Raw genomic sequence first — 13,127 nt, forward strand, 5'->3', positions numbered from 1 at the left:
GGCGGGGGGCTGCCGGCACCTCCGCCGCTGGGCGGCTGCAGGGGCGGGGGGGGGGGGGGGGGGGGGGGGGACGACGGTCCCGGAGCGCCGCCCCCGCCGGTCCCGGGCGGGGCGGGGCTGGGGCTCCGCCCTCCCGCCAGCCGCATTCGCCGCCGCAGCGCGACGAGGTGAGCGGGGCCGGGGCCGGGGCCGGGCGGGGGGCGCCGGGGGGCTCCGTGGGGGCACGGCTGGCCCCGGGCGGCCGCAGCGGGGAGGGCAAGGGGCGGCTGCACCCCGGCAGCGGCGCTCCCGCCCCGGGGCCGGTGGATGCTCGGGGCCGGGTCGGAGCCGTCTGCCCGAGGCCGCCCGCGGTCCGAGCCGCCGGGTCCCCTGCCCGAGGCCGCCGGGGGGTGCCCGGGGCCGGAGCTTTCCCCTCGGCAGGGACGGGCCGAGCGCTGCGGCAGGCTGCAGCAGCTGCCATGTCTCGCTGCCAGGTCTGCGGCGTCTTTCTGCGGCCGGGCCGGGGCTGGGCATCTCCTCGCCCGTGGCTTCGGCCGTGCCCTGGGCTGAGGGCGCCGGCAGTGCCACCCTCCCTGGGCCGGGAGCTCCCTGGCTGAGGTTTCCAAGGGCGTTTTCTCCTTGACGGCATCCGTGAGATGCTCCCGACCGCCGAGACCCGGCAGAGGGATTCAGCCCTGCTGCTGCAGACGCCTGGAACGGCCAGAGCATCCTCAGACCACGCTGAGGTCGTGCTCTAGGGATCGCCTGGCTGGACAGGCCCGAGCTCAGTGGGGAGCCGTGGGGCAGCCCCTCTCCGCTGGGCATGTTCCCATCTCTGAACCCACAGGCCCTCGTGCCATCCCCTGCAGCCAGCCCTTCCCTGCTCGGTGGCTGCTGCAAGGTCACCACCTTCCCTCTCTCCCTGTCCATCCCTCTCCAGGTTTGTGCTGCCGCGTTCTCCCCTGCTGACTGAAAGGGCGTTTGATGTTTGCGGGGAGCTGGATGGTCTGAAGAGAGGAGCTGTGGGGCTCTCCGAGGAGCCTTGGCACTACCAGCGAGGCAGCATCATGCTGGCTCCGAAGAAGGGCCTGCTGTGCAACCTCAACCACATCCATCTGCAGCACATCTCCCTGGGGCTGCACCTCTCCCGGCACCCGGAGCTCCAAGAGACATCTGCCTCCATGGGTGGAGGAGACCAGACCGGCTGCAGCGACTGCCCTGAGAACTGTGAGCAAGTGGATGCCAATTCCAACAATCCCTCCTTGAAATGCCGGTGTTGCGAGTCCCACACTCAGCAGCCAGTGACCCTGGGTCTCCAGAACCAGGCAGCTCAAGAGGATTTCCCCTGCCTGCATGCTGGGGAGGAGGTGGCTTCCCCTTGTGATCCCCCTTGTGATCTGGCTTCCTCCTCCTCCTCCTCCTCTGTCAGTAGCTGCTCGGATTTCAGCTTGGATGACTCCCCGGTCTCTGTGTACTGCAAGGGGTTCTCCAGAGAAGAGTCCCAATCCCTTGAAAATCAGCCCAACATCATTCCCATAGAAGATGCCCAGGATGGCCAGTCGTTGGCTGACCAGAGGAGGACGTGTGATGGAAAAGACGCCAACCTCAACCCCCCCGCGCTCCAGAGATTGGACGCCCTGGCTGGAGAGAGCCCGGACAGCCTCTGCAGCAGCACCTCGCTTGACTCCCAGTGTGATGAGACCTCTCCCAGTGCGGCAGCGCAGGAGACCACCAGCATCTGCGCCAACCTAGACTCTAACTGCAACTCCCTCCCCAACCCTGATGCTGCACCTCCGGCACTGCCTGTGCCACGACGGTGGGATTCCGGTCTCAGCAGTGCTCCTGAGCCACGGCCCCGGGCTGGCAGCATCCCCCCGCCTGTGCCCCCCCGGCCCCGGAGACGACTGCAGGTTCTCAATGCGCACAGAGCAGAGCAGCCGCTCCTGCCCGTGCAGCTGGCGGAGCCGGAGCCCAGCTTGGGTGACCTTTGCAGAGACGCGGGCAAGAAGACCATCACGTCCTTCCATGAGCTTGCCCAGAAGAGGAAGAGGAATGCTGCTGGGCCTGCTCTTGCCCAGGCCAGGGCTGACCGGAGTGACTGGCTGATCGTATTCTCACCTGACACAGAGCTGCCGCCCCCCAGCGAGCTCCTCTCCAGTGCTGCGGGCCAGGAGCCAGCCCGGCCCCAGCTCCAGCACGACTGGCCAGCAAAACCACCCAGCTCCAGGCAGAGAGAAGTGACCACATTCAAGGAGCTGCGGTACCGCAGTGCCTCCAACAAGCCCAAGGGCCAGCCAGCCAGCGAGCGGGCAGAGCCGGTGGCATCTCAGCACCCATCTGCACCCCTTGAGGTGGCCATAGGCAGCGACGGCTCAGGCTGGATGCCACCCGTGCCTCTGGGTGGACACTTGCTGTCACCTATGGAAAGCCACCAGCTGAAGAGGAGGAGATCCCGACCAGGACTGCAGCCCATTGCGGAGGGACAGCCGGGGGACGCAGAGGAAGGGGGGCTGCCACCACGAAGCTGCCTCCCAGGAGAGAAGGGGCTGGGCTCTGGTTGTGATAAAGACGCCCTGGTTTGGAGGCTCGGGGGACCTGGTGGGGACCCCTGGGTGCCAGGGACAGTCACGAGAGGAGACAAGACCTGCAAGGAGGGTAAGAGTTTGGGTCCCCTCTTCTGGGCTGGGTGCAGGGGTGTCACCCTTTAGGGGACCGAGCGGGGCAAGGGGGAGCTGCAGGCTCCGGCGCAGCGGCCACGTCTGGGGCTGCAGGACTTGGAGGTGGTGGGTGCGTGTCGCAGCCGCACGCCCCGCTGGCCTGCTCCTCGCTAGCTGGTACGAATGGTTCCTGTGCCCCTCGATCGCTCGGTGCCGGGCAGGGCCGAGGGGCCGCTGCTGCCCCCCGCTTCTTGCGTGCACGGGTTTCCCCTCTGCATCTCCGGCCGTGCTCGGGGGGACACAAGGCCCGGGAGGTGCCCGGGGCTGCGGCCCGCGGGGCTGCCCCGGCCTTTCCCGGCTGCCTGGGACCGGGCTGGCCCCGCCGAGGCGGCACCTCCTCCCCCGCCCTGCTGCCGCCGCCGCCCTGCCCACGGGCTCCCTCCGGGCCCTTCCTCTTCCCCGTCCTTCCCCGCCGCCCGGCCCGCGGGGACAGGCCCTGAGCGGGCAGCGGGGCCCAGCCCGGGCCGGCCCGCCCCGCTCCGCTCCGCCCGCCGCCCTTCGCCCCGCCGCGGCCTCCGGCTCCATGGGCGAGCGCGACCCGGCTGGCCCCGGCCACGGCCCCGGCGCCGCCCGCGGTGAGTGGGGCCGGGGCGGCGGTGCGGGGCTGGGCCTGCCCCGGCAGCAGCGCTCGGGCCCCGCGGGCGGCCCCGGGCCGCGCTCCCCGCCCGGCCCCGCCGCCCCCGGCAGCGCCCAGCCGGCGGCGGGGGAGCCCGGCCGAGGCCCCGCGGGCCGCGCCTGATCCCGCCGCCCCGCTCTCTCCAGCCAGGCCCTCGCCGTCCGCCGCTGGAGCCGCCCCGGGCGCAGCCCGGCCTGGCGGGGGGAGCACGGAGGGAGCCCGCCGCCCCCGGGGAGAGCAGAAGAAAGGTAACGGCCCCACGGTGCCGGCCCCACCGCCACGCCCGGGGCTGAACGGCCGCTGAGCCGGGGCCGTTTCCCCGCCGCAGCCTCTGCGGGGCCGTCCCGTCTCCGCCGAGCGGGGCCCCGGGACATGGCGGGGGTGTGACAGAGCTGGGGCGGGGGGACGGAGACCCCCGGGCCGGGGGGGGTGGGAGGGGCTCGGCCCAGAGGCGGGGTCGGTGGTGGGGCCTGGCTGGTGTCGGGGGGGTCAGGGGGCCCGGGCAGGGGCAGGGGCACGGGCAGGCAGGGGCAGGCAGGGCTGCCTGCGCGGGGCCCAGCCCTGCCCGCCTCTCGGCAGATGGTGCTGTCGAGCCGGAGAGCGGGGCTGGGGCTGCCCCGGCACCTTGCAAACCCCTGGAGGGTCTCCTGCCCACGCCTCCCTGCTGGCCTCGTCCCCTCGGAGACGGCGGGTCCTTCATCCCTGCACCCGAGAGCTACGGGTTCCCATGGCCACAGCCTGGGATGCTGCGTTACCCCGGGCCTTCCCGGTGCCTGCCCGCTCCTCCCCGGCTCCTCCAGGCCTTGACGTCCAGAGCTGCTTCTCGCTGCAGCCGTGGCCGGTGCGGTGCCAGCCGGCCCCAGCCAGCCGCACGGTGCCGATGGGCTGCAGTGGCGGTGGGGGTCGGGGGCCGCGTTGACGTCCTCCTTTCCGTTGTCTGACAGCCCTGCTGATCGCCGTCAGCACCGCCGTGGATAAGATTATCGCCCACTTCAGCACCGCGCGGAACCTGGTGCAGAAGGTGAGGGTCTGGGCGGAGGCTCTGACCGGGCTTGGGTGGGCAGGAGTGAGGGCAGGCCGTGCAGGCTTTGGGCAGGAGGGGCTTTGGGAGCTCCGGGGGGAGGATCCCGCCATCCCTCCCTGCAGGCTCAGGGTTAGGTGCTGCCGTTCCCCTCCCTTTTGTGCCTCCCTGCTTCAGGCCCAGCTGGGAGACAGCCGGCTCAGCCCAGATGTGGGTTACCTGCTGCTGCACACCCTCTGCCCTGCGCTCTATGCCTTGGTGGAGGATGGGCTGAAGCCATTCCAGAAGGATGTTATCACAGGCCAGAGGAAAAATTCCCCCTGGAGTGTGGTGGAAGCCTCCGTGAAGACAGGTTGGTGTGAGCAACATGCTCCTGGAGATGTTGGGATCAGTATCTCAAGGTGCCTGGAGTCCTTTTCCAGCCCGGGCTGGGGGAGGATGTGCTCCCAGAGCAGTGACTGTCCATGTTGTGCCTTCCACAGGCCCCAACACCCGCTCTCTCCACTCCCTGTGCTGGCACGTGGCCGGGCTGGCCCCTCTCAACAGCACCAGACAGAAGTTTCATGCCTTTATCCTCGGCCTTTTGAAGTGAGTATTGGCCCTTGATGGCCCAGGCTGTCCTTGCTGCGATTGCAGGTTGGAGCAGAGTCCCAAGAGCTCTAAGTGGGTTCTCTTTGTCTTGTTTAGCATTAAGCAGCTGGAGCTGTGGATCTCTCACCTGCAGAAGAGCCCAGGTAAGGACACAGTGCCCAGAAGCTCCCCACCCAAGTCCTCTCCTACTTGCCAGGGTGATAATCCCATACCCGTTCCACCCGCAATGCTTGACTGGGCTTTCTGTAGTGGACAAGGGCATTGTTCTCTGTGGCTGTTGTACTGGATGAGGGCAGTCAGGCAGGCAATTTGGAGCATCATTTCGACCTGCTAGGGTGGACCAGCTGGCCCTGGGAGGGCTTTGTGGGCAAGGGCAGGGCATTTTGCTGCTGTTCAGTGCTATCCATATCTTGTAGGTGTCATCTCCGTGTTGTATTCACCCATGGCTTTCTTTGCCCTGAGTCAAGGCCCTCTTCCCCACCTCGCTGATGAACTGCTGCTACTCATCCAGCCCCTCTCAGTGCTGACTTTCCACCTTGACTTGCTCTTTGAACACCACCACCTCTCTGTGGATGTAAGACCCTTGTCCCGTCGGCTGGAGTCACCCCTGTCTCCTGCCCATCATGCCGCTCAGGCTCGGGGGGCTGTGCAGCCTTCTCTGGAGGGCCAAAGCAGTGTTGCAGGGGCAAGCCTGGAAGACGAGCTCCCACCCGATACTCTGGGGAGGGCAGCCGGTGCAGAGGACAGCACAAGGTCCCAGTCCCAGGCAGCTGTGCACGGGCTGGTCCCTGGCCCCCAGGTGGGGGCTGCCCTGCAGCAGACCTTCCAGCACGTGCTGCGGTGGGGTGACCAGCTCAGTCGCACTTTCCTGGGAGCTGACAGCTCCTCAGAGACCCACAGGCCCGAGGCAGGCCCTCAGGACACCGGGGCTGGCCTCAGTGGCTGGTGGGGCCAGCTGAGCCAGGCCTCCAGGATTTACGCTGCTCCTAGCAAGGAGAAATTCCCCTTCGTCTGGTGGACAAAGCTGCGGACGGCTGCGGGGGATTCCAGCCCCAGCCAGGCTGCGCGACCCCACATATCTGTGAATGAGCCTGGAGGCACGGAGCTGCAGCTCCTTCAGACCAAAACTGTCCCTGAACTCTCCAGTCCAAAGCCCAGCAGCAGTGCTGACACCTCTGGGACCTCTTCCCCTGAAGACTTCATCCTGCCTGCTGGAGCTGGAGCACCCACCAAGCCAGATGATCCTGTTGCTGGAGAGAAACTCTTGGCTGCTTCCCCAGAGCCTCGTGCGAATAGGAACCGGGCAGCCCCTTCCGACCCAGAGGCTGGTGGTCCTCCTGGTCCTAACAAGGGCAGCTGGCTGGGCCGGCTCTTTGGAGCCACCAGCCCCTCTGCCAGGAGCTTCCCTCCCAGTTCTGACACCATCTCAGCTAGGTCCAGGTAAGGCCCCACTTGGGCAGGCAAGGTGGGGGAAGCGGCATGTGCTGAGGAAGGGTTTTTCTCCCAGGCAGTGTATGGAGAGCACACCATAGGGCTCGCTGGCCTTGCGGGGTGTCTTGTACTGCCCGTTATCCAGGTTGTGGTCCCGGGCTGTTGCGCTGTGCCGGGGGATTAGCACGTGGCCCACGTGCTGCTGCCATCGCATTGCCTCAGTCCTTTAGAGTGGCAGGAGCTCATGGCGGAGGCTTGGTGGTGCTTGATAGAGCCCTTGTCAGCTCCCAGATCGCCAGAATAGTTTTCTGAGCAGAATGAGTGGGAAAAGGCTTCCCAGACGAGCTTGTGGCTTCCTTTGCTTTGTGGCAGGAGACCCTCTAGCTGGCTGTCCCCCAGTGCGCGTGTCCTGGCCGTGGTGGTGAAGGGGCTGGCGTCTGAGAAGACCTGTGATCAAGAACAGCCAGAGAGGAACACGTCCGACGTGCCCCAGCCCCACAGGTGATGCAGGGCACCGTCGTGTTTGGGGCTGGAAAGCGTGTTTGGGGGGGGCGGTGCAGGGGCTGTTTCCAGGCATAGCTTGGATATCCTACACGCCTTTCTAGGGCAAGGCTTACACCACTCCTTGTTGCCACCTTGCACCTTAACTGCTCCCCCTGGGATTCCGCTCCTGCTCCTGCTGAGCTTTGGGTGAACCTGTGTGTCTGTCTAGCTGTGATCAGTTGTTTTTCCCAGACATTTTTTGGGGGAATAGCAGCTTGTTTGGAGCAACTATGTGGCAGCTCTGACCAAATTGTGGCAGGTCAGAAAAGCCGTAGTGGTCCTTCTGTGCAGCATCTGTCCAAGGGAGCATGGAGGGCGAGTGGCCGTCCCACACCATGTTCGGCCGTCTCCCTCCTCCCCAGCCCTCGCTGGCCCTGACCTAGATCTCCCCGCCATGTCTGCACAAGCGCTGCTCATGCTCTGCTGCTGCTCTGAGGGTCTGCTTGGCAGGACGTTTTGTGATCTGGGTTCTCGCTCAAGTCAGATGGCATCTCTGCCTGGGGGGGTGGGGTGTGTGTGTGGGGTGTGTGTGTCACTGGCTCCACACCCGAGCGTCAAAACCTCTCCCGAGTCCTGTGGGAGCTTCTCTCAGTGGTACCTGGGGTCCCTGGGGAGATGAATCCCTGATGGCGTTTGTTGTGCAGGGCAGTTCGGGCGCTGTGTGACCACACAGGCACTGCTGACGGTCACCTGAGCTTCCAAAAAGGGGACATCCTGCAGCTGCTCTCCACCGTGGATGAAGACTGGATCCACTGCTGCCATGGAAACAGCACTGGCCTAGTTCCTGTCGGCTACACATCCCTAATTTTGTGAGGAGGCGGAGGAGACCTGAGGAAGCAGCTGAGCTTGCCGAAGCAGGTGCCAGCTCCGGGAAGGACCATCTCCTGCCACGTCTTCACCACCTTTGGGGCTCCATCACCTTCAGGCCTGGCAGTTCTGCAGGGAACCCTGCCCTGGCACCCGTTGCTGCTGCTTGTTCACATGACGTTACAGTCTGCTGTGGGTGCGTCCCATGAGCCACTGCTGAGCGTGTCCCCACAGATCTGCTGGCACTTCACTGTGGCCTCCATTTGGGACCTGCTCTTGCTCATGTTTCCTCAGCCGCTGCCCATGCCTGTGCCAGGGGAGGGAAGGACCCTGTCCCTGTGCAGTACTCACAGTCCTGTATGTTGTCTCTGTGCCGTCGTGTCCTGCCACCGCTGCCACCTCCATGTGCCCTGCTTTGCCCCGTGGCTGGGGCTGGTGGCCCAGGCCACTGATGCGCAGTCCCAGCACTCTAAATAGTTGTAACCACAGGAACGAGCTTATTCCAGGGGGAAAAAAGCTGGAAATAAAGGTTGTGACTCACGTGTCCACATGTGTGAATGGATCGTTGTGGGTGGGGGGCTGGAAGTGGCCACGTGGCCCGTCCCTGCATAGGTAGCCCGGGCTGGTGCTGGGTCTTCAGTGAGTAAATGCTCTTGCAGGCGAACCAGCAGGGGCCAGGGCTGTGCTGCTGCTCAGCATACCAACGTCAGATGTCAACCACAGAGCCCAGTACGGCGTCATGCCATGGCAGACATTGTCCAGTCTCCTACACAGTGTAGGAAGAGGCAGCTGCAGCCATCCTGAGCCAGAAATAACCCTGGAAAAGTATGCATTGCTCTGGCTGGCTGATAACCAGCCCCACAGATGGAAGCTGCACAGCACTGGTAAAGGTAGATGTTGGTTTATTTATTTATTAATTTAATCTTTTTATTGAGTCACAGGATTTCAGTAGGAGCTAGATGACCTTTAATTTTTTTTTCAAGTTTTTCTCATTGCTTGTGATTTCATACCAAACTACTTACATTTTTTGCACTGGGCCCCTGGTACGAGAGAGACGTGGACATACTGGAGAGCATCCAGCGAAGGAGCACAAGGCAATAGCAGCTTGCCTTAGGGCACCTTCTGGGCCAGTGCTCTCTCATGTGGACCAAGAACCACATTTCATCCTTCCACTTTCCACTGTTTCAGTGGCAAAGGAGACCATGCTTCAGCCAAGGGGCTGTGTTCTGCTTCGAGGATAAAGCCATTCTCTTTTTATTCTGTTCTCATTTTCATTTCTCTCTCTGGAATTTTTACTCTCAGACAAGGGACATTATATCTTAATTGGAATGTTATTTGGCTTGCCTTAAGTAGGTTTGATTGAATTCCACAGCTGCCTCTGGACTTCAAAATGGGGTCAAGCCAGCAGGAGATGAATCCAGTACTTTTTCAACTATTTTTTTAATAAAAAAAGCACTACAATCCTTGGCGTGGTGTCTCTAGTTTAAAAGGAAGACAAGTGTATGAGTCAAGCATGGCATTTTGATGACCACAGAGATTCAGGCTAGGGAACAGAAAAAGAAAAATCACGTTACATTAAAGGAGGGTCATCAATAAGCTATTTCATTCCTAATGCAAATAGTTACCAAACTTATTCCCAGAAACCACTTTTGAACCAGAGGAAGTGTAAACCCTGAAGGATTTGTAAGGACCGTATCTCATCAGTGCCAACCTTGACAGAGGGTACCAGAGGCAATGCGAGGTTGACGGAGCCTTAGAAAGACTGGTTTGAAGGGACACAAAGTTCTCAGTTTCTGTCTTCCGCAATGTCCTGCTGTGTGCCAAGAGGCACAGGGCAGGATGATGGTACGGGACTGGGCTGGCAGCTCCTCACACCTCCAAACACCTCTCAGCCGTTCTAGCTTACCTGGCGTTTTGGTAACGGAGGGGAATACGCCCCACAGCGCAAGTCATTGGTCTGACATGACTCTGGTCGTCTACTAGCGGTGTAAGTGCACTGCCACCACAGTAATGATGTTGACAGAACCAAAGCTGCTGTCTATGCAGGCACCGTTTCTAGGTACCAGGCGTTGACATTCTGGGAATAGGAACTAAATTGGTAGATTTAATGGTTCATGTACCGACCTGCCATTATACATGATCACGGTTACACCGACTCTGACTACCAGACAGTGAATGCCTGCGCTGATGCTCCTGTCTCTCTGTACGCACGCTGCCATCATCCCTCCTGCCAAGGTCTGACCAGGAGAAGCATCAGCACCAAATTATATCCTCGCAAAACACCATCACCCAGCAGGCAACTGGATATTTGGAAGAGACGGGGCAACAACCCCCGTAAAAGAGGCTGTAAGAGAGTCAGAACACGACAGGAGCGGTTGAGACAGAGGCAAGAAAAGAAAATCAAAGACATGTCAAAGAAAACCCCACAAGTCATCGATAGGAAAAGATTTTCCATTTAATACTAGACTCTCTCAGGATTGAGATGCAGGCTTTTTATGCAATTACATCCAATGTTAAAATTGGTAATACATAATTTACAAAGATTAACATCAAAACAATGATCTATTTAGATATGCTTTGTAAAAAGGAAATATATTAGCAGCATTTATTTTCAGCAATCACACAGCCTACACCCATGCAGACTAAGAGTTCATATCTATTTGCAATAATGTAGTGCTTCCTGGTCTTAAAACAGCGATCCTGGTGACACACTGGTCTTCTCGTTATTATAAAATAACCGAAAAATAAAAAAAGTCATTAATTTCTACACCAGTAAGAAAAACAATTCTTTGCACTTACCTAACATTTGATTGTCTAAAAAACATTTTGTTTAGTCTTTCAACAAAAGAAAGATAAAATGACAGAGCTAGTGTCTCGCTTCTGTACGCACTTTATTTTTTAAAAACTTTTTAGTGTTTAACACCATTTGAGACAATGATTTCTGTTTTAAACTAAATGAGACAACTCAAGATTTTGGACATGCGATATTCCTACTACACGCACGAGTATTTTATACTCAGGGTTCCTGGTACTGTACAGTGCTTCTCTACAGTAAGAAAATATTCCAAACTATTTTCTTATTTATTTTTTTTTTAATAAAATATTTTTTCTCAAAGGGTTTTTTCCTTTCTTTTTTTTTCTTTTTAAATCAACACATAAAAGTTAATGGAATGAGTCATGTTCCACTAAGAGTAAAATAATTATAATAATAACAAGAATGTACATTAGGACAAGCTTGGTCCATTAAAAAGGAACATGTAACTACTGTATTGCTTTACATCCACGCAGCAGATATATACAACTTGGCACATTAAAAACTGGTTTTCTTATAAGAACATCTAAAACAGGACTGTATATGCATATGTACGTCTGAAAGACAAAAAAGCAAAGCCATTTTAAAGGGGCAGCGTATGCCGACCACCCCCTCCCTTTGCCACAGCCTGGCCCTGGCCCAGAGACGGGCGACAGCGTCGTGGCTCCACACGCCGGGAAGGTCCTCGGGTGCAGTACAGGGAGTCCTGCTGCAGCACTGGTTCGTGGTGCGTTATGGCAATCACAATTTCATGCAGCGAGAAATCAGTGCCTCGGCTGTTGCTTTCAGGAATAATACTTTTCGTCAGGGCAGAGAGAGAAGGCGGTGCGAGATACACTGTCTCTTAATTTAAGAGACGGACATTTTAAGCTGTACAACCAGAACACAAGAATAGTGTTAGCAGTTGATATATTCTACAGTTCACAACAAATACTCGCTCTGAATACTGCTTGACGGTTCATGTAGTGAAGGTTTCCTTTTTTTTTTTCCTTTTTCTTTTTCTTTTAACAGATTTTAATTTGCACAACACACTAGACACACAAGAACCACAGCTTATCAAAAAAACCAACAGCAATGGTGTTGTCAGGATTTGACTTGCTTTATAAAATTTTTCTGCAGAAAAAAGTGAAAAAAATCACACCCCGCCCCCTCCCCCCTCTACGACGCAGAACAAGTGCCTCAACCAGCCAACTCCTGCTTTGCTCCAAGGTGACTTTGGAAGTTTCTCCTTGTCACAGACCAAAGGTACATGTGTGCACTGGCTGTTCCACGGTGAACCTTTCGCATGTTTGGGTACGTTTCTCTCTTCTTGGAACTTGTGCAAATCAGAGGCCACAACTTTAGGGCAGCCTTTAATTTTAAGCCACTGGGCCTTCACCCTCCCATCTGGATTTCATTCACTGGCATGGGCCATGGTGGTGCCAACAGTATCTTGTACAATCACAGGTTAATTGGTGAACATGGGGAATATTCTCATCAGAGTAAGTCAGTCCTTATCCTTCTTACCTCCCCGTTTTTTTTTTTTTTTTTAAATTTTTCCTCTGAGTGGGAATATCAAGCAAAAATAAATTAAATTTGACCATCCTGGACAATAACCACGAGGTTTTTCTCAGTACCTAACATCAATACAAGGCACGCCCAACAACACACACACCATAAGAGCACTGCAGAGCAGGGCAGGGCAACCTGCCAACCCAGACATCTAAGTGCTAACTGTTTGTCTATTTGTCAGTTTTCTGCTGCCCTCTCTTCCTTGGCTGGTGCAGAGGAAGTTGGGCTCCTGCCCTCAGTCCTCAGCAGCCCTTGTAGCAGACTCCAGACCACAGCTTCCTCTCGTGGCATCACTTCCTGAAGCTGCTCTCTGGGATGGTCAGAGTGCGCCGCCTCAGTTTTCTTCCTGATCCTTCCTCCAGCAAGTAAGTGACATCAATAGCTGCAACAGACCACAGGCTTTTGGTAAAGAAGGTGATACGAGTAACAGTTTTCCCATTTCCCTATTCACGGTTCTTTCAAGGATGTTTCCATCCACCGTGGTATTCAAAACTCGACTGGACAAGGTGCTGAGCAACCTGATTTACGTTTGAAGTTGGCCCTGCTCTGAGTCATGTTTGGACCAGATGATCTCCAAAGACCCTTCCAACCCAAATTATTCTCTGAGTCCATGATTATTTTGCATTAACTCCCAGAGCACGAAAGAGACTGGACAGAGCTCATCCTAGGCTTTAAATTAAAAACAGAGACATACTTAACCAGTGCTATCGCTGCACCCTCATTCTGTGGCTTAGACAATACCTACAGAAGTTACTTGGAACCCAGTAGAAAGTTTATTAAAGGTCAAAAGAGACTTTCCAAATTCTCTTCAGACTTTCTTTGCATGTCTGTTAAGTTTCCCAGTTGTAAATATGGAATGATGGGGGAGATTTTTGTCTTCCGGAAGTTTTTGTGGTTACTAAAAATACTATACAAAACACTGTGTCAGTTGTAAGAAATTTCATTTGCAATTAGTGGAAACTGCTACTGTTGCAGAAGAAAACATTACTGCAAAGAAAACTAATTATATTAATAAGGTCCACTAGCAATATATTCAGACAAAAGCATTTATTTTATCAA

General features: G+C 57.3%; 2 protein-coding genes across 3 annotated transcripts in view; one reads left to right on the forward strand and one right to left on the reverse strand.

Moving 5' to 3' along the window:
• The first annotated feature begins 149 nt into the window (after nt 1-149).
• RUSC1 (RUN and SH3 domain containing 1) lies at nt 150-8,247 on the forward strand. The gene is made up of 10 exons (XM_075524905.1): nt 150-167; nt 920-2,634; nt 3,459-3,560; nt 4,257-4,333; nt 4,511-4,685; nt 4,816-4,921; nt 5,021-5,067; nt 5,341-6,364; nt 6,728-6,856; nt 7,543-8,247. Exons 2-10 carry the CDS (start codon nt 1,047-1,049, stop codon nt 7,709-7,711), a joined length of 3,417 nt encoding a protein of 1,138 aa, XP_075381020.1. The 5' UTR covers nt 150-167; nt 920-1,046; the 3' UTR covers nt 7,712-8,247.
• Nucleotides 8,248-10,140: 1,893 nt separating this feature from the next.
• The window catches only part of ASH1L (ASH1 like histone lysine methyltransferase), a 63,700-nt gene continuing 60,713 nt past the window's right edge, over nt 10,141-13,127 (reverse strand). For both annotated transcript variants that reach the window (XM_075525160.1, XM_075525162.1), the window contains exon 28: nt 10,141-12,450. In XM_075525160.1, coding sequence (XP_075381275.1) covers nt 12,359-12,450 — 92 coding nt within the window. In that variant the 3' untranslated portion in view covers nt 10,141-12,358. The remainder of the gene's footprint in view (nt 12,451-13,127) is intronic.

Source organism: Mycteria americana, chromosome 25 (assembly GCF_035582795.1).
Source record: "Mycteria americana isolate JAX WOST 10 ecotype Jacksonville Zoo and Gardens chromosome 25, USCA_MyAme_1.0, whole genome shotgun sequence".
Classification (NCBI taxonomy): domain Eukaryota; kingdom Metazoa; phylum Chordata; class Aves; order Ciconiiformes; family Ciconiidae; genus Mycteria; species Mycteria americana.